The sequence below is a fragment of the Anolis carolinensis genome, chromosome 1 (genome assembly GCF_035594765.1).
Source record: "Anolis carolinensis isolate JA03-04 chromosome 1, rAnoCar3.1.pri, whole genome shotgun sequence".
NCBI lineage: Eukaryota > Metazoa > Chordata > Lepidosauria > Squamata > Dactyloidae > Anolis > Anolis carolinensis.
The window spans coordinates 51,721,503-51,742,082 of NC_085841.1; the positions used below are offsets into that span (position 1 = coordinate 51,721,503).

Sequence of the window (20,580 nt, forward strand, 5' to 3'; positions counted from 1 at the left end):
CATTTCTCCCTGGAGTGAATCGAGCTTTTGACTTCTTAGTTTTTGGTACTTTTTGTAACATAGTGCTATAGAATTATATTAAACTCCTGCCAGTTATTTCTTTTTCCTGTTGCAAATGAAATGTTCTGTCACTGTGCCATACACAAATATTTCTTCTTCATTTGTGCGTATGGTGACATTTTGAAAGAACCAGCTGGTATTTTATTTGCTATTGAAGCATTATCATGTACATTTTAAGAGGAAGGTGGGTATGGGCATTTCATATCATATTTCCCTAGAGGTCAGTGAATACATGTGTGCAATCAAATGGAAAAATGCTTCTTCAGCTTCAGAGCATGATTTTAAAAAGAATATTCCAACAAGTTTGCCACATTTCTTTTCTTGAATGCATTTGTGGATTTGCTGCAAAATATTGGCAAGTTACTGTGTTTGTGTCGTAATAGAATCTGTTTTTATTTTAATTATTTTTAATGTTCATTTGTTCCAAATACAGTGTTCCCTCACTACTTCGCGGTTCACTTTGCATAGAATCGCTGTTTTGCGGGTTTTCAATAAATTCTAAAAGACTATTATAAATAATAAAAAATTACAATTTACAGCCTAAGGAAGGGAGGAAGGAGAAACCAAAGGGAGAGAAAGGGAGCCCAAGTGGCAACGGGAAGAGAAGGAGGCAATTTATCAACACACGATTGGTTAATAAAGACTTAAAATAGTGTATAACTACTAAAATAATGTATAAATATTAAAATAAATATAGCATTCCTACTTTGCGGATTTTCACTTATTGCGGGTGGTCCTGGAAACTAACCCCAGCGATAAGTGAGGGACCACTGTAGCTCTCATTGCATGGGTTTGTAACTGAGAAATAGATGCAAGGTACTTTTAGGTATGCAATAACTGCTTTATGTCATGACAGCCCAAGGAATGTAATTGGAAGAAAGAATAACAATCCTTATAATAGATAGAAGATATAAATAATTCTAATGTTTTAGGTTGTAATATTGTGCAGAGACTCTTTGTACAAATCACCCTTCCTTTTCATATTTTGAGACAGATATCTTAATTTATTGTCCAGAAATTCCTGCTATATTGTTTTCTATATCCGCCCTGGGTTCCCTCAGGGAGAGATGGAGGAATATAAATAAAGTTATTTATTTATTATGCTTGTGTAACAATCTAACATAAATTGTCAAAAATTGATCCAAAAATCCTCGGTCAACTATACCTAAATTCCTCTCAAATAAAGAACTGGCCCTTCTCTGAGTAGAGTGATGAAAGGTGAGAACTTAGTTTGTCCCAGAAGAACTTAGAAAAAGCATCAGCCTCCTCTGCGCTTTCCATTATCTGGCCTTTTTAAATGCTTTGCTTGGGTTGGAAAATAGTATTGGTGGCTTTTTCACTCTTTTCCTTGAAGGAGTACTGAGTTAGTATAAAAGGAGGTTGTTGCTTCTCTTAGCTCTCACAATTGTCCCCTCTACTAAGAGAAGGGTGTAGTTCCTTTTTTGATAAAATTTAATATTTCAGCTTAACATATATAAAAATGGGAACCATCTTCTTCTCAGAGCAGAATGACAGAAGTGTTTTTTTAAAAAATGCCTGTTTGGGAAAATGATGGTGGCTGGCCCCCTAAGATGGTGCTGGCACTTTCCTGTCTCCACAGAATGATACTCCATCTGACCATGGGTCATATAAAATCCATAATTTTGGCCCCAAACCTGTCCTTAACTTATACACAGTGTCAATTTATGTATGAGTATCTATATATATATATAAAAGGATAAAAAAAATTGGCCTAGGACAAAACAACAAAACTACACATCCCAGAAACACTAAACTTGGCAACACAACCCCTCATCCATGCCTCTACGTTCATACAACAAAAAGAAAAGAAAAATAAAGTCCTAATTAGAGGGAGAGGAATAATTGGTTTTTATCCAATTGCTGCCAGTTACAAGGCTCAGCTCTGCCCACTTGGTCTCCTAGCAACCTACTCAGCCCAGGGGACAGGCACAGTTAGGCCTCAGGCCTCTTCCACACTGCCTATAAGATACAGATTATCTGATTTTAACTGGATTATATGGCAGTGTAGACTCAAGGCCCTTCCACACAGCTATATAACCCATTTATAATCTTATATTATCTGCTTTGAACTGGATTATCTTGAGTCCACACTTCAGTGTGCATTTTATACAGCTGTGTAGAAGGGGCCTCATATAATCCAGTTCTAAGCAGATAATATAAGATTATAAATATACAATAGAGTCTCGCTTATCCAACATAAACAAGCCGGCACAACGTTGCATAAGTGAATATGTTCGATAATAAGAAGAGATTCAGGAAAAGCTTATTAAGCATCAAATTAGGTAATGGTTATACAAATTAAGCACCAAACATCAGAAAATTTGACAGAAAAAGTAGTTCAATGCTCAGTAATGCTATGTTGTAATTACTGTATTTACAAATTTAGCACCAAAATATCACAATGAATTTAAAACATTGACTACAAAAACATTGACTACTAAAAGGCAGACTGCGTTGGATAATCCAGAATACTGGATAAGCGAATGTTGGATAAGTGAGATTCTACTGTAATATGAAATAATTACTGTGGTAATCCAGTCCAACCCAATTCTGCCATGGAGGACACAATCCAAGCACGCCCAACAGATGGCCACCCAGCCTCTCAATAATAATAAGAATAATAAGAATATCATACAATCATAATGTTAGGAGACACCCCTAAGGATCATCCAGTTCAACTTCCTTCTACGATGCAGGACGACAGAAACCAAGCACTCCTGACAGATGGCCATCTGTGATGACTCATGGGCCTTGTAGTCCTGTTCCTAGTACTATTGTGGCAGATGAAGATGAAAACATGGGGTTTTCGCCGGTTCAGCAAGAGCCGGAGTCTCTTCACCTGCAGGATGTTGATGTTTGCCCTCAAGAATTCAGCCAAACAGGCCTTGGGCAGAACTCCCCACCGTTTCCCAGAAAAGAATCTTATTCCAGAGAAAGGGGAGTCAGAGAGGCCCAACGGAGGAGTTTACGCTTAGCTGCCAAACATCAAGCTGATTAGGCCTGCTTCCCTTGGGAAATTCTAAGGAGTCACACAACTGGACAGAGTTGGGTTTCACTTCTCGTTCTCTAGGGAAAGAGTTCGGTTGGCGGGAAAACGAGACCCAATATAGGTGTTTGGCGCGAGGGATTCTTTGCGGAGTCAATTGATCAGCTTGAGGAGAGAGATCGTGTGTGGACTTCGTAATTCCAGTTCCTTGCTTCCCGGATCAAGCTTCAAGCCTTGCCCTGTCTCACGGTTTTACCACGGACTCTGTTTCATGCTTCATGTTTGCCTTGTCTCCAGTCACGGATCTACCCAAGAATCAAGTTTATTTCCAGCCTTGTTGTCAAGCTTCATTGGACTCTAAGACTGTTATTTCCCCCACACTATTGCTTGGCAAAGTGTGTGTTTCGGCCAAGTGGATTAAAACTTTGAACTCTAATATCTTATATTGGACAATACATTTCTGGACTATATTTGACCTCATCTGAAAGGTCTGCTTCTGAACTATATTCTTCACTTGTTTTTATTGATTTTATATATTTCTTTAATAAAGATATTAGATAGAGACTGGCCTCTGTGTATGGTTATTGGTGCTCTGCAGCCAGGGACCTGACAGTTTGACTCCGCCACCTTAAGCACCAAACAACCTAAGGCCAGAATGTCTACAGGAACCGGAGCGGAGGCTCAACCACCCAGTTACACCATTTCCCAAGATGAATTCAATCGAATCCGGGACACACTCCGAACGCAGGAGGGAGAAATACGGGGCTTGAAAGAACGCGAAGCCCGTCTCCCTGCCCTAGCGCTACCAACCAAGTTTTCTGGAGAAGCCTCCAAGGTTCATGTTTTCCGTCGCCAGTGCCAGGCGTACTTAGAAGCCCGCCAAGCCGAGTTTCCCCAAGAAGATGTCAAAGTGGCGTGGATCTTCAGTCTCCTAGATGGGCCTGCGGCCACTTGGGCGACGGCACTATATGATGCGGGTTCCACGCATCTAAACACCGCGCAAAATTTCTTGAACCACCTTAGAAAGACCTGGGGGATCGAGGATGACGAGGAGGCGGCCGGCCATAAACTCCGGCGTCTCTTCCAAGGGGACAGGCCGTTGTCCCGGTACATAGCCGAGTTCCGGGTGCTGGCTCAGAACACCGGCTGGAACGATATAGCCCTCAGAGGACAGTTTCGCGAGGGCCTCAACATCGAGATGCAGGAAGAAATCTCTAAGGTGGATCCCCCAGGGACTCTTGAGAGACTCATCAACCAGTGTTTACGAGCCGAAGTCCTGCTTGCCAACAAAAAACAGTGGCTCCGAGGCCAGAGTGGAAGAGCCGGAGTGAAACCCCCCGCTTCTGCCAGTGTTCAGCCACGTCCAGTATGGAGATCCCCACCGCCAGCCCCAAACCACATGGGAAGCGAGGAGGAGCCGATGCAGTTGGGCAATGTGCGCCCCAGACTAGATGTTGCTGAAAAGGCCCGCCGCCAACGTTTGAATCTGTGTTGGTACTGCGGGAATGGGGGCCACTTCGCCAAAGAATGTCCAGCCAAAAAGAAGCCCGCCGCCCGCCTGGCGGCGGCGTCCTCCGCGGAGCCGGAGGCGGCCGAGGCGGCTGGAGCGAAGCCGGCGGGGGAAGCCAGCGACTGGGCGTAGAGAGGCTCGCCAACCCGGTCAAAAACTCCACTCAAGAGCCGCAAACCGGGGTCCTATTTCTCCTGGTGGTCACGCTGTGGTCAGTGAAAAAGGGACCCGTCATGATCCATGCCATGATAGACTCAGGGGCAACAAACAATTTCATCGATAGAGAGTATGCCGACTCTCTGGGATTACAATATCATGATTTCAAGAATGCCCGGGTGGTGCAGGCCATAGACGGCCGACCCCTGAAGACAGGTCCAGTAAGCCAATGGACTGAACCCACCAGAATGTGGATAAGGGAACACATGGAAGAAATTTCTTTCTTCGTTACCGAGGTTCCCCACTTCCCTGTGATTTTGGGTATTCCATGGCTGACACTCCACGACCCAAACATCTCCTGGTCCAACAGAGAACTGCAGTTCGCCTCAAGATATTGCCAAAACCATTGTCTAGTAGCCAAGGTCTGCCATGCCACAGACGCAGAGCCCATCATCACCTTGCCCAAGAAATATTCGGACTTTTGGGATGTTTTCAATGAAAAGGAAGCCGAGAAACTACCCCCACATAGACCCTACGACTGTGCCATTGACCTGGTGGAGGGGGCCCCAATTCTGTGAGGACACCTCTACTCCCTGACTGAACCAGAGCAAGTAGCTCTCAGGGAGTTCATAGAGTCAAACCTCCGCAAGGGGTTTATCAGACCCTCTCAATCCCCAGCAGCTTCCCCAGTGATGTTTGTGAAAAAGAAGTCAGGGGACCTACGCTTCGTTGTGGACTATAGAGCACTGAACAATATCACGAAGCAGAACTGCTACCCCCTGCCTCTGATCTCGGACCTATTAGACCGGCTCCGAGGGGCCAAGGTTTACACCAAGATGGATCTCCGTGGGGCTTACAATCTAGTTCGCATAAGAGAAGGGGACGAATGGAAAACCACCTTCCAGACCAAATTCGGATTATTTGAGTCATGAATTACGGATTATCCGGAGCTCCCGCAACATTCCAGCATTTTGTCAACGATATCTTCCAGGATTATCTAGATCGGTTCTTGATCATATATTTGGACGATTTTTTGGTGTATTCTAGATCACAATCGGAACACGAGCAACACGTCAGAATGGTGCTACAACGATTGCGGGATCATGGACTATATGCCAAGTTAGAGAAATGCGCCTTTGATCTGCAAGAGGTAGACTTCCTGGGATACCGCGTCTCGCCACTAGGACTCTCCATGGACCCGGCAAAGGTTTCAGCAGTATTGGAATGGCGGGCGCCAACCAACAAGAAGGAAGTACAGCACTTCTTGGGGTTTGCAAACTACTACCGCAAATTCATCCCAGACTTCGCTCGCTGGTCTGACCCAATCACCAGCTGCATCCGAGGGAAACAGCCTTTCCGCTGGACGGAGCAAGCAGAGAAAGGGTTCCACCAGCTAAAGCAGTTATTCACGACCCAGCCAATTCTACAGCACCCTGATCCTAAAACCCCTTTTGTTGTGCAGGCTGACGCCTCTGATGTGGCAATTGGGGCTGTACTCATGCAACCAGTGGGAGAACATCTTCATCCTTGTGCCTATTACTCCCGTCAACTAACAGCCCCAGAGAGAAATTACACTATTTGGGAGAAAGAACTTTTGGCCATAAAGGCAGCTTTTGAAAATTGGAGACATTGGTTGGAAGGGGCCAAATTTCCCATTGAAGTTCATACTGATCATCGAAATTTAGAGCACCTAAGGACCGCACGAAAGTTAAATCAAAGGCAGCAGCGCTGGGCTTTGTTCTTTGAACGTTTTGACTTCCAGATCCATTATGTGACCCTGGCTCAGACCAAGCAAGCAGATGCTCTATCACGGAAACCAGAGTATGCTGCAGGACGCAGAGAGACCTCAGAATCTCGATTGCTGCAACCTGAAAACTTTGCCACGCTCACAGTGGGAAACACCAAATCCACTCCAATTGAACCAACTCCCTCTAACCCAGAATCCCTTTGCACTCAAGAAATTAGAGCCAGTCAACAGACAGATGCCTGGGCTCAAGAACAGATTCGCCAAGGACTACGTTTCCCATTCTCACTTAAGGATGGGCTACTATGCTACAGGAATCATGTTTACATTCCTCCAGGTCCCGGCAGAGGAAAAGCACTTCATCTGTGTCATGACAGCAAGCCAGCAGGACGTTTTGGGCTATTTAAAACCATGTACTTGATCCTACGAGATTTCTGGTGGCCCAAGATCCGCAAGGATGTGGAGAAATATGTCAATACCTGTCCTGTATGTCAGCGTTCCAAGACACGAAGGGAGAAGCCGTCAGGACTACTGCATCCCCTTCCCACTCCTTCTCGCCCATGGGAGATAATTTCCGCGGATTTTATCACTGACTTACCACCCTCCCTTGGATTCACCACGATTCTAGTAGTGGTGGACCTTTTTACCAAGTTGGCCCATTTCATCCCCTGCGATGGTCTCCCCACGGCCAAAGAGACTGCAGATTTATTCCTTCAACATGTTTTCCGACTACATGGATTGCCCAAGAGTTTAGTCACTGACCGTGGATCCCAATTCACCTCTTGTTTCTGGAAAGCACTACAAAATCTATTGGGCATAGACTCTCGTTTATCTTCAGCTCACCATCCCCAAACGGATGGGCAAACTGAGCGCACCAACGCCACTTTGGAACAATACCTTCGCTGTTATGTAAACTACCAACAGGACAATTGGGCTTCCCTATTACCTCTGTCAGAGTTTGCATACAACAATGGTGTCCAGGCTTCAACTAAAGAAACCCCGTTCTTTGCAAACTACGGTTTCCATCCACGTTTCTTTCCTTCTGTCATTGAAACCTCAGAAGTCCCTGCAGCGGAGGACTGGCTGCAGGAACTCACAGCAGTACAAGAACTTTTACACCAACAACTGGATCAAGCCAAGGAGGACTACAAACGCCACGCTGACGGCCATCGACAGCCGGGCCCCGAGATCAAGGTAGGAGATTGGGTTCTATTGTCCACTCGCTTTTTGCCCTCCCACCGTCCCTGCCGGAAGTTAGATGCCCGTTTCATTGGTCCCTACCCAGTGGTGGCGCAACTTAACCCCGTGACATTCAAACTCCAACTTCCGCGCTCCATGCACATTCATCCGGTGTTCCACCGTTCCCTGCTCCTTCCGGCGGATGGTGTACGCCCCGACGCGAGTCGGCCGCCCCCCGCCCCTGTTCTAGTGGACGGAGAGGAGGAGTTCGAGGTTCAGGACATTTTGGATTCTCGCTTCCATTGCCGCCGCCTTCAGTATCTCATTGACTGGGTGGGTTTTGGCCCCGAAGAACGCTCCTGGGAAGATGCTTCCACAGTCCATGCCCCCGACTTAGTCCGCCGCTTCCATCAGGCCTACCCTACCAAGCCGACTCGAGGAGAGGGGCCCTGTTTGAGGGGGGCCTTGGGGGCGGGGATAGTGTGATGACTCATGGGCCTTGTAGTCCTGTTCCTAGTACTATTGTGGCAGATGAAGATGAAAACATGGGGTTTTCGCCGGTTCAGCAAGAGCCGGAGTCTCTTCACCTGCAGGATGTTGATGTTTGCCCTCAAGAATTCAGCCAAACAGGCCTTGGGCAGAACTCCCCACCGTTTCCCAGAAAAGAATCTTATTCCAGAGAAAGGGGAGTCAGAGAGGCCCAACGGAGGAGTTTACGCTTAGCTGCCAAACATCAAGCTGATTAGGCCTGCTTCCCTTGGGAAATTCTAAGGAGTCACACATCTGGACAGAGTTGGGTTTCGCTTCTCGTTCTCTAGGGAAAGAGTTCGGTTGGCGGGAAAACGAGACCCAATATAGGTGTTTGGCGCAAGGGATTCTTTGCGGAATCAATTGATCAGCTTGAGGAGAGAGATCGTGTGTGGACTTCGTAATTCCAGTTCCTTGCTTCCCGGATCAAGCTTCAAGCCTTGCCCTGTCTCACGGTTTTACCACGGACTCTGTTTCATGCTTCATGTTTGCCTTGTCTCCAGTCACGGATCTAGCCAAGAATCAAGTTTATTTCCAGCCTTGTTGTCAAGCTTCATTGGACTCTAAGACTCTGTTATTTTCCCACACTATTGCTTGGCAAAGTGTGTGTTTCGGTCAAGTAGATTAAAACTTTGAACTCTAATATCTTATATTGGACAATACATTTCTGGACTATATTTGACCTCATCTGAAAGGTCTGCTTCTGAACTATATTCTTCACTTGTTTTTATTGATTTTATATATTTCTTTAATAAAGATATTAGATAGAGACTGGCCTCTGTGTATGGTTATTGGTGCTCTGCAGCCAGGGACCTGACACCATCCAAGATCTGCACAATAATAATACAAATTGAATCATAGAATCAGACAGTTATGAGAGACCCCTAAAGACCATCCAGTCCAACCCAACTCTGCCATTGGATGATACAATCCAAGCACTCCCAACAGATGGCCAGCCAGCCTCTCAATAATAATAAGAATAAAAATAAGAATAAGAATATCATACAATCCTAAGGTCAGCAGATACTCCTAAGGATCATCCACTTCAACTTCCTTATATCATGCAGGAGGACACAATCCAACCACTCCTGACAGATGGCCATCCAATATCTGCACAATAATAATACACATCGAATCATAGCATCAGACAGTTAGGAGACACCCCTAAAGGCCATCCAGTCCAACCCAATTCTGCCATGCAGGACACAATCCAAGCACTCCCAACAGATGGCCACCCAGCCTCTCAATACTAATACTACTACTATTACTACTAATAATAATAATAACAACATCATCATACAATCCTAAGGTTTGGAGTGACTCCTAAGGATCATCCAGATCAACTTCCTTCTACCATGCAGGAGGACACAATCCAAGCACTCCTGACAGATGGCCATCCAGCCTTTACATAATGATGATGATGATGATGATGATGATAGAAGCATAGAATCCAAGAGTTTGGAGGCCCTAAGGGCCATCCAGCCCAACCCTTTCTACTATGCAAGAGGACACAATCCAAGCATTCACAACACATGGACAACGTATAAATACTATACAATACTACACAGGGACATAGAACCCCTCCACCCTCACCTCTTTCACAGTACACAAACAACCAAATGCATACTAAACATAAAGACAACCATACAACAGACATTCAATACCACCACTACCTCAACAATTTCTCACTAACACCACCAGACAACGCCACAGCAACGCGTGGCCGGGCACAGCTAATACTCCATGTTAATATTGTTACTCCTAGGTTTTTTACCACATAGCATCAAAATCTTTTTGGTGATGTCACGGCAGTTGTAAAATTCCTTGTTAGAAGTGTTGGTGAGGTTTTTATTAATTCTTAGGTGTCAAATTAAGACATTTTATTTTCCCAAATTTGTAGGAGGTAAATTTATAATGATAACCTTATTATTTATTCCCTTGCAATATTTGATTGTTTTATTCATATTTGACGTTTTTGTTTTTTAATTATTTTATTATTGTATGTACAGTAGAGTCTCACTTATCCAAGATTCACTTATCCAAGGTTCTGGATTATTCAATGCATTTTTGTAGTCAATGTTTTCAATATATCGTGATACTTTGGTGCTAAATTTGTAAATACAGTAATTACAACATAACATTACTGCGTATTGAACTACTTTTTCTGTCAAATTTGTTGTATAACATGATGTTTTGGTGCTTAACTTGTAAAATCATAACCTAATTTGATGTTTAATAGGCTTTTCCTTAATCCCTCCTTATTATCCAAGATATTCGCTTATCCAAGGTTCTGCAGGCCTGTTTAGCTTGGATAAGTGAGACTCTACTGTATATGCTTTTGATAATACTAATATATACATTGTTTTCCTAAACAATGGGGTGAGACACATTATGAATGAAGTAATAAATTCTGTATTATTTGCAGACATGACCGCTACGGCTTCATTAGGAGGTGAAAAAGATGAAGATGCGGAAAAGAAGGATGAAATGGATGACGATACAATGTTTACAACATTGGGCGAAGAAGATAAATCCAAACCTTCAGTGGCTCCTCGGTGGGCTACTCGAGTATTTGCTGCTGATTGCCTCTGTCGAATCATCATGCTCTGTGAAAATGCAAACAAAGTCCACTTTGATCTGGCTCTGGCCCGTTCAGCAAAACTCAGAAACCCTAAAAGTAAGGCGAATGTCTGGCTAATACTTTTTGTTGGTAGTGCTGCTTCCTCTTCTTTTCCTTCTCCTCCTCCTCTTCTTTCTACTCCTTCTCCATAGTCCTCATCACTGCTATCGTCATCATCATCATCATCATCATCATCATCATCATCATCATCTGTCACCACTTTTGTGATTCACATAGTCAGAGGCTTTGCTATAATGTATAACATGCAGACTGATTTTCTTCTGAAATTCTTTCTTATGCTCCTTTGCAGTATGATATCTAATGCCTATTCCTTTTCTAAAACCAGCTTGGACACCTGAAACTTCTTACTTCATATATGGTCAAAGCCTTTGCTGTAAAATTTGGGCATCTCTTTTCCTGCATATCCAATAGTTCTTGGATTGTAATACAGTAGAGTCTCACTTATCCAACATTCGCTTATCCAACATTCTGGATTATCCAACGCATTTTTGTAGTCAATGTTTTCACTACATCATGATATTTTGGTGCTAAATTTGTAAATACAGTAATTACTACGTAGCATTACTGCATATTGAACTACTTTTTCTGTCAAATTTGTTGTATAACATGATGTTTTGGTGCTTAATTTGTAAAATCATAACCTAATTTGATGTTTAATAGGCTTCTTAATCTCTCCTTGTTATCCAACATATTCGCTTATCCAACATTCTGCCGACCAGTTTATGTTGGATAAGTGAGACTACTGTATATGGTACTGTTCCATTATCTGGATGGAGGCCACTAGGGGGCAGTAGAGACAGAAGGATAGTCAATTTTTGGATGTGGAGGGTGTGTTGAAAGAGTAAATCCATTTCCCCCTGTTTTCTTGTTATTCCCCCACCCATGTCCGCGTATTGGAAACAACCCTAGTTTATGAAATGGGAAGGGGGAAGGGGAATAACCAGAAAAAACGTGGGAAATTGTTTTCCTCCTTCATCCCCCCATAAAATGGACTATCCCTCTCTAGCGCCCCCTTGTAGCCTCCACTCGGATAATGGAACAGAACCTAATTTAATTTCATAATATATATTATATATAATACCGTACTGTTTTGTTTTGTTTTGTTATATTTGGATGGATTCCATCTCTGTATTCTTGAATAGTCCTATTGATATGCCATCTGTTCCTGGTGATTTATTTCTTTCAAGTGCTTTGAGAGCAATTTCTGCATCGTTTTCTAATGTTGTGGATTCCTTGTCAAAAGGTTCTTCCTTTTGAAGGAATGTGTCATCCTGTCGTCTCTTTATGTAGTTCTCTATTACAAATCACAAAATTTCCTTGGCTTTGGATGAAAATGACAATGAACATTTTGCTGTTCAAGCTGAGTCTCTTATCTGTTTATGGAATACGTGTATGGGGGAAAGGGGATTAACTGCACATCCTACACCCATTGTAATATTAGTTGGGCTGAGCTGCAATGAACTTTATAGTTCTTTAAATTATTTCACAATGCTAGAGTCATTGATAGCTAAATGAACCTTTCCTCAAACCCATAGGGCTAGAAATGAAGGTACAGGGCAGTTAAAGTGGTGTCAAACTGCATTCATTCCACAGCATACATATACCCCAAGGAAGCTGGAACAAATAAACAAGAGAAGCTCCTGGAGGGAAGCTTCTCTTGTCTATTGTTACTGGCTACTATTTCTATTTCTATGGTTTTCCTTTCCATTGCATGGAAGCTTTGATGTTTTTTAAAAAGGGATTCTAATCACAGCGGAACTATAGTGTGCACATTTTTGGCCAAATTACAAAGAATGCACTTTTTGCTGGACCTGTTCTGACTTGGAAACAAATTCAACTTAAGAATGAACCTATAGACCCCTCCTTTGTTTGTAATTTTGGGACTGCCTGTAATTCATGTGATGGAAGGTGATTTTAGACAGACAAAATGAGCTGTTTGAAGTAGCCAGTAACAAAATGTGATCCCTGAAATTCAATAGGGACACCATCCTACCTTTCTAAGTAAATCCCATGGCCTGGCCCAACACAAACATTTTGATCAAGGATTTGATTAACAATATCTTACAGCATTAAACAAACTCATTATTAGTATTTATTCCAGATAATTTTTCCAAATTCTGGCATTTAAAGATAATTATTTCATTTTCAAACCTAACTAAACCAAGCTTAACATTCCAAGCACTGAATAAAAGTCATTACTGCAGAAATCCGGTGTCATTCCCTGTGCATCTCCTCTTTGCACTACATCTGTTTTTATAGACTGAATCAAGCTTTTGTTTTCCAAGCAATATGACTAAATTGTTCCTTTAATCCAAAAGGGCCAATGACTGAACCTTAGAGCAATCACATGTTCTGTTGTGAACGGTAGACACTCTCAAGCTTGCTAACCACAGTTTAGAATTTTTTTTGTGCTTATAAACAGAACTGTATTCTATGTAAATTTATTCCCATTTTAATTTGTGATTCGATTGTTGTCAAGAATATTAAGCAAATTTAACATTGAATGCAACTTGAATTAAAGATATGTTGATTTCAACTAAAGTCTGACACATCATGGCTTTTAAAGCACTGCTGGGACTTGGTTTTTCTTTCAACTAGCTTGGCTGAGATGGAATAATATGTGCGTACAATAATGTCACTTCTGTGGATGACTGGAGGTTGGAGGCATGCCCTTGCAGGTGCCTTTTGAAGTAATAGTATGGATTTTCTTGCTTGTGTTTCAGATGACCTTCTAGTCCTTCACCTCTCAGATCTTATTCGCATGGCTTTTATGGCTGCAACGGACCATAGCAACCAGTTGCGAATGGCTGGCCTCCAAGCACTTGAAGACATCATCAAGAAATTTGCAGCTGTTCCTGAACCTGAGTTCCCTGGCCACGTGATTCTAGAGCAGTATCAGGCTAATGTAAGATAATGTTTGCATTTGTGACAGTTTAAAATTGATTCTGGAACAATTAGCATAACTTTGGATTTATAGAATTTTGACCCGATGTTACATATTGGCCAATTCTCTTCAATGCATACTAAGAGGACTTTCATAGCTTATTGATAGATCAGCAATTGCCCTGTAGAATATTAATTCTGCTGTTATCTCCACTTAATTATTCCAAACTGATGAAGCCCAAATCAGAGTCTAAATATAATTATGGAGCTCGACTAGCCAATGCTGGTCTCTTAATTGCTCCAAGACAGCAGCAATTAATTTATTCTTTATGATCAGCCTAGTTACATATGGGAGGTCCTGGAGATTTAAAGTGTTAGCAGCACTCATTAGAAGTATTAGTGTAAACACAGTATTCATTATAACTGCAATTTCAGAATGAAAATTATTTAATAAAATAGTCTTGTTTTGTAGATATGTCTGTTTTTAAAAAAGATGTTCTCCCCCCCCAAAAAAAAATTAGATTAAAATTTGTGTGTCCACTTCATCAATCTCCCTCTCTCTCTCTCTCTCTCTCTCTCTCTCTCTCTCTCTCTCCTCTCTCCCTCCCTCCCTCCCTCCCTCCCTCTCTCTCACACACACACCCATATCCTCTCAGTGGATATAATAGCTTCAATTTGTAATTAGTGCAATCTAATGGGATTTTTGAAGTTATTCCATCACACTGTTTTCTTCTTCTTCCTCTATAGGTTGGAGCTGCTTTAAGGCCAGCTTTCTCACAGGATACCCCTTCAGATATAACAGCAAAAGCTTGTCAGGTATAAAGAAATGTGCTCTTGCAACTTGGTTGTAGAAGTAAAAGATTATGGATGTAGGGGAGAAAAATAAGAAAGATGTCTTCTGGTTCTGGTTGTCTGTTGATTTATAGTGGCCCCATGAATTTCATAGGGTTTTCTTAGGCATGAAATACTTAAAGGGGTTTTTACCAGTTCTTCCCTTTGAAATAATAGCTTACAGTACCTGGTGTTTGTTGTTGTTCTTTCTCCGTCAGAGTACTGACCCTTCTTGTCTTCTAAGATCAGACAGGATCTACCAGCTCAATAATGAAATATTATTTATAGAGGGAATTCAAAAATATATAGGGAATTTATTTTGGCCATTTGATATACCTTGTAATATAGGATGCTTTCTTAAAAGATGATGAAGTAATTTGAATAATTAAAATTTATTTTTAGGTGTGTAGCACCTGGATAGGAAGTGGGGTGGTAAGTGACTTGAATGATCTCCGCCGTGTTCACAACTTGCTTGTCTCTTCTCTGGACAAAGTACAAACTGGAAAGGGTTCTTCCAGCCAACTTTATAGAGAAAGCGCCACTACTATGGAAAAATTAGCAGTATTGAAAGCTTGGGCTGAGGTAAGCATTTAGGAATAATAGTATACCAGAAATCATTTGTTCTAGCTTTTCTGTGGATTGAAGAATGCAATATATGAACATACTCGTAGTTAATATTTTTTATCTCTGTTTATTGATTATTTCATTGTAAAGAACATAACATATTTAAATTAATAAAACATGTTAGCTGGACTGTTGCCATCTTTAAAAAAAAACAATGCTGTATAAAATGCAGTATAGCAAAGTACTTTCTGTCAACAGCCATTATTGTTTGTACTCACATGCCTTTGGTAACAATTTTGAAATGTTTATTTTAGATTTGGCATTTATTTTCATTTCATTTTTAAGAGTCCTTAAAGTAACACAATGCATGGGAGCCAATATTTATTTTTCCACTAAAGCAGCTTGCTAGACCAATAGAGCTCTGCTTCCAAAGTAAAGGCACATAGTTAGAAAGGGATAAATTTATGGGACACTTTTTTGCCAATGCAACCAACACTTTGTATCATTCTGTATGTAAAGGTGTATGTTGTAGCTATGAAGATTAAAAAAGAAGCAGATACGAAGCCAAAGAAAGTTGTTAAGAATGGAGGCGATGATGATGATGATGATTATGGTGCAGTTGATGAGCTGCCACCAGACAGCTTAATTACCCTGGTGCAGCCAGAGCTTCCCACTCTTAGTCGCCTCTGGCTGGCTGCACTTAAGGACTACGCTCTTTTGACTTTACCAGCAGAATTTGCCAGTCAGCTTCCTCCAGATGGTAAGAAATAAATTTTATCTCCAAAATTATTATTTATATCTACGTATAATGCAGATAGGTCCCTTAGAGGAAAAAAAAATCTTTTAAGTACAGTAGATCCTCTGTTAACCGGCACGTACGGGGATTGGTAGATTCCAGATACATGTAGTTTCTAGTTGCTTGAGAGTTACTGTTAAAAATAGGCCAAACTAATATTACACCTTATTCTATGCCATGTTATAAACTCTGTATTGACTTGATATTAATAGTGTAAAACAGTAATAAAAAGCGAATTGTGACAAATAAAGACAAACTTAATGTAATGTAACACATTTTTACAATATTGTATATATATATTAACCTTTTTTAAAGTATTGTTTCTTCAATTTGGTTGCTAGTTGCTTGAGAGTTTTAGTTGCTTGCATTCCGATTAACTGAGAATCTATATTTAAGAACAGTTACTTTATAGATTTTACTAAAAATGCATATGTTTATGTAAAAAAGCTGAGTCTACTCTACAATAGATTTCATATATATGCTTGTCTGTGATTTATTCAGTCTGAAAAATTGCAAAAGATTTAACATAAGCCTGCACTGCCTATCTTCAATAGAACTTGTTTCAAAGGTAAACAGTGAAGAAAATACTATCCTCTGACCTTAGTAAGATGCTGTCCTTACATCTAGGTATTGCTTGATATCTGCAGCATCAAATAATGACCTTACCTGTGTGAATGAGCTATCACAGATCAAAGTTTTGATAATTCAGATGTACCTCAGTCATATTGTTAATCTGCAAGTCCTTGAGTGTGATGAATGGCCAAATGGTACATATATTTGTGTGAACTGGCTGAGGACACTGTCCTTTTGGCAGTGAAGATAGAGTTGATAGAACTGACCGCCAGCTGAAGAATTCTGAGTGTATATTATCTTTTAGAAGGTTTGTCACATTCTTTGGTCTTAGATTGGTATCATGATATCATGAAAACATGGTATCATGGTATCATGAAAATGTAATGATTATTCCAAATACTAGGTCACATATAGTTGCTATTGACGTTGTTCTGTTCACAATCACACCTTATTAGGTGGAGCATTCTACACTCCAGAGACAATTGATACTGCTCGACTTCATTACCGGAATTCATGGGCTCCAATTCTCCATGCAGTTGCACTTTGGTTAAACGGTACAGGATTTAATGCTTCGGAAACTACAGAAGATGCACCTGCAGGAATATCTAATCCACAGAATCGTGCCACGTCCATCATGTTAAACCCAGCACCTGCAACACCTCCTTCCACCAAATCTTTGCAAGAAATAAACAAGGATAGAATGCACTTGATTTTGGGTAATATTGTGCACTGCTGATTCAGAAAACTACTGCTGTATATTGTATGAGACAAATACTGTTGCTTTTAATGGCTTCTCAGATTGTGATAGTACTAAAAATAGATATATTCCTGTTTTCAAGAGCACTCATGTTTTTGTTTCACTTCATGAGAATTGTGAATTGTTGGATCTGATGTCTACAGTCTTAGACATCAGACCAATGTTTTATATAAGAAGATATTTGTAGAAGTTGTGTTTATTATAATCCTTTGCTGCTAAGAATTTTTAATTTGCTAACAATCTAAAATACTTCGTCTTTCAGGTGTTAGCATACAGTTCCTCTGTTCTCCTCGACCAGAAGAACCTGTTGAACATGTTATGTCCTGTTTAGAAGCACTGCATACTTTACTCGATTCCACTTGTGCTAGAACCCATATTGCAGAGGATCAGGTATAGTTACTGAAGGCTGTAACTGTAGATGATTAATTGTAGAATGTTAAAGGAACCTTTGATTGTTCCTCTTGGAATAGAAACATTTGTGAAATGGGCTAGACCCCTGCCCATCCTGGCTGGTGAGAGAAGCCAGAGGGGGTTTGGCCGAGTGGGTGAAGGTGGTGGTGAATGCCTCCCTTCGGGAGGGCAAGTTTCCAGCGAGCCTAAAAATAGCTGTGATCAAGCCGCTGTTGAAAAAGCCATCATTGGATCCCACTCAATTCGGAAACTTTCGGCCTATTTCCAATCTCCCCTATTTGGGCAAGGTCTTGGAACATGTGGTTGCCTCGCAGCTCCAGGGATTCTTGGTGGACACTGATTTTCTGGATCCGGCACAGTCTGGCTTCAGGCCGGGGCATGGTACCGAGACAGCCTTGGTCGCCTTAGTCGATGATCTTCGCCGGGAACTGGACAGGGGGAGTGTGTCCCTGCTGGTTCTGCTGGACCTCTCAGCGGCCTTTGATACCGTCGATCACGGTATCCTTCTGGGACGCCTCGCAGGAATGGGACTTGGAGGTACTGTCCTGCAGTGGCTCCACTCATTCCTGGAGGGTCGGTCCCAGATGGTGTCATTGGGGGACGCCTGCTCGGCCCCACAACCGTTGACTTGTGGGGTCCCGCAGGGTTCTGTATTGTCTCCCATGTTGTTTAACATCTACATGAAGCCGCTGGGAGAGATCATCAGGAGTTTCGGGGTCTGGTGTCATCTGTACGCAGATGATGTCCAGCTCTGTCACTCCTTCCCACCTGTCACTAAGGAGGCTGTTCAGGTCCTGAACCGGTGCTTGGCCGCTGTGTCGGACTGGATGAGGGCCAACAAATTGAAATTGAATCCAGACAAGACAGAGGTCCTCCTGGTCAGTCGGAAGGCCGAACAGGGTATAGGGTTACAGCCTGTGCTGGATGGGGTCACACTCCCCCTGAAGGCGCAGGTGCGCAGTCTGGGGGTGATCCTGGACTCATCGTTGAGCCTGGAGCCCCAGGTCTCAGCGGTGGCTAGGGGAGCCTTCGCACAATTAAAACTTGTGCACCAGCTGCGACCGTACCTTGGGAAGCCAGACTTGGCCACGGTGGTCCACGCCCTTGTTACATCCCGTTTAGACTACTGCAACGCACTCTACGTGGGGCTGCCTTTGAAGACTGTTCGGAAGCTTCAATTAGTCCAACGGGAAGCTGCCAGGTTAATAACTGGAGCGGCGTTCAGGGAGCGTACTACTCCTCTGTTACGCCAGCTCCACTGGCTGCCGATTAGCTACCGAGCACAATTCAAGGTGCTGGCTTTAGCCTATAAAGCTCTAAACTGTCTGAACTTATCTGTCCGAACGTGTCTCCCGCTATGACCCACCTCGAAGCTTAAGATCGTCGGATGAGGCCCTGCTCGCGGTCCCGTCAGCCTCACAGGTGCGGCTGGCGGGGACGAGAGACAGGGCCTTTTCAGTAGTGGCTCCCTGCCTATGGAACACCCTCCCCATTGAAGTCAGGCAGGCTCCCTCCCTCCTATCCTTCCGTAGGAAGGTAAAAACTTGGTTGTGGGGCCAGGCTTTCGAATAAGAATCAGCAGCATTAATTACTATTATGTATACTGGAACTCAATTGACAGACCCAGTCTTTTAAACTTGTACACGCCTATCTATATTTTATAAATGCATTTTATGAATGTTATATGTAAGTTAATTTTTTAACAGATTTATAGTGTATTTTACTGTTTTTATATGTCTGTTTTATTGTAAGCCGCCCTGAGTCCCCTGTTGGGTGAGAAGGGCGGGATATAAATATTGTAATAAATAAATAAATAAATAAATATAGTCATGTCCTAATTCTAAGGACAAGGACAGAGCCAGCATGCTGACATTATAGAACTCTTGGAGAGCAGCCATAGAAATCCCCTGATTTTGGGCAAGTCACACTTCCAAGACTTAAATGAAGGCATGAATAATCTTGCCAAGAAAACTTTAGGGCTTTCTTGGCAGTGTTGAATTGAAGGCACAAAAACAGCAACACCCTAGGTCAATTTGCAGTGTCATACTAGCACTGTAACATCAGTGTGACACAGCTTTCTTCCCTTTTCATCACCCCTACAGCTCTTGAAATCACACAGAGGACCTCACAAGGCTTCTCTGTCTTCTGGATCAGGCTTTTGGGCTCCTCAGAAGGCTGCGCTAAGAAGCAGACAATATCTTCTCCTGATACTGTTATTCTGCCAGTTGAAATCCAGTGTTGGATGCTACCCTTAATTCCCCATTTTAAAAATGCATGATTAAAAAAAGAGCTGAACTTCAAATTTGTTCTTTGAATCCTCTAGGTCAGGAATGTCAAACACATTTTCCTTAAGGGCTACATCAGCCTTATGGTTGTCTTCAAATGGCTGTTGAACCCATGAATAGAGAATCCATGGATACAGAGGGACAGTTAAATTTTTATTTACATAGTGGTTGGTGCTGTTTAGTTTTTGCCCACTTTGGGTCCCCAGATGTTACTGACCAACAATTCTGATCACTTAATGATATGCCATGTGGGTTGGGGATAATGGGAGTTGCAACCCAACAGAATTTGTGGTTCTGAGGTTGGGGAAAGGTAAAGGACATTTTAAAGTCAGACATCATATTTATTTATTTTATTTTATTTACAGCATTTATATTCCGCCCTTCTCACCCTGAAGGGGACTCAGGGTGGATCACATTACACATATAGGCAAACATTCAATGCCTTTTAACATAGAACAAAGACAAGACAAACATAGGCTCCGAGCAGGCCTCGAACTCATGACCTCCTGGTCAGAGTGATTCATTGCAGCTGGTTGCAGCTGGATTGCTCTCCAGCCTGTTCATGTTGCTCTGTAGCCTGCGTGACAGCCACAGCTCGGGCATATGATGACAAAAATTTGGCAAAGTGGATTTTAAATAATAAAAATGTTAAAAT

At 42.2% G+C, this 20,580-nt stretch overlaps 1 protein-coding gene across 1 annotated transcript in view; it reads left to right on the plus strand.

Moving 5' to 3' along the window:
- Window positions 1-20,580, plus strand: part of heatr5b (HEAT repeat containing 5B) — a 62,108-nt gene that overhangs the window by 32,464 nt on the left and 9,064 nt on the right. Inside the window, exons 24-30 of the mRNA XM_062974321.1 lie at window positions 10,610-10,861; window positions 13,549-13,730; window positions 14,456-14,524; window positions 14,942-15,121; window positions 15,623-15,863; window positions 16,928-17,188; window positions 17,492-17,619. Coding sequence (XP_062830391.1) covers window positions 10,610-10,861; window positions 13,549-13,730; window positions 14,456-14,524; window positions 14,942-15,121; window positions 15,623-15,863; window positions 16,928-17,188; window positions 17,492-17,619 — 1,313 coding nt within the window. The remainder of the gene's footprint in view (window positions 1-10,609; window positions 10,862-13,548; window positions 13,731-14,455; window positions 14,525-14,941; window positions 15,122-15,622; window positions 15,864-16,927; window positions 17,189-17,491; window positions 17,620-20,580) is intronic.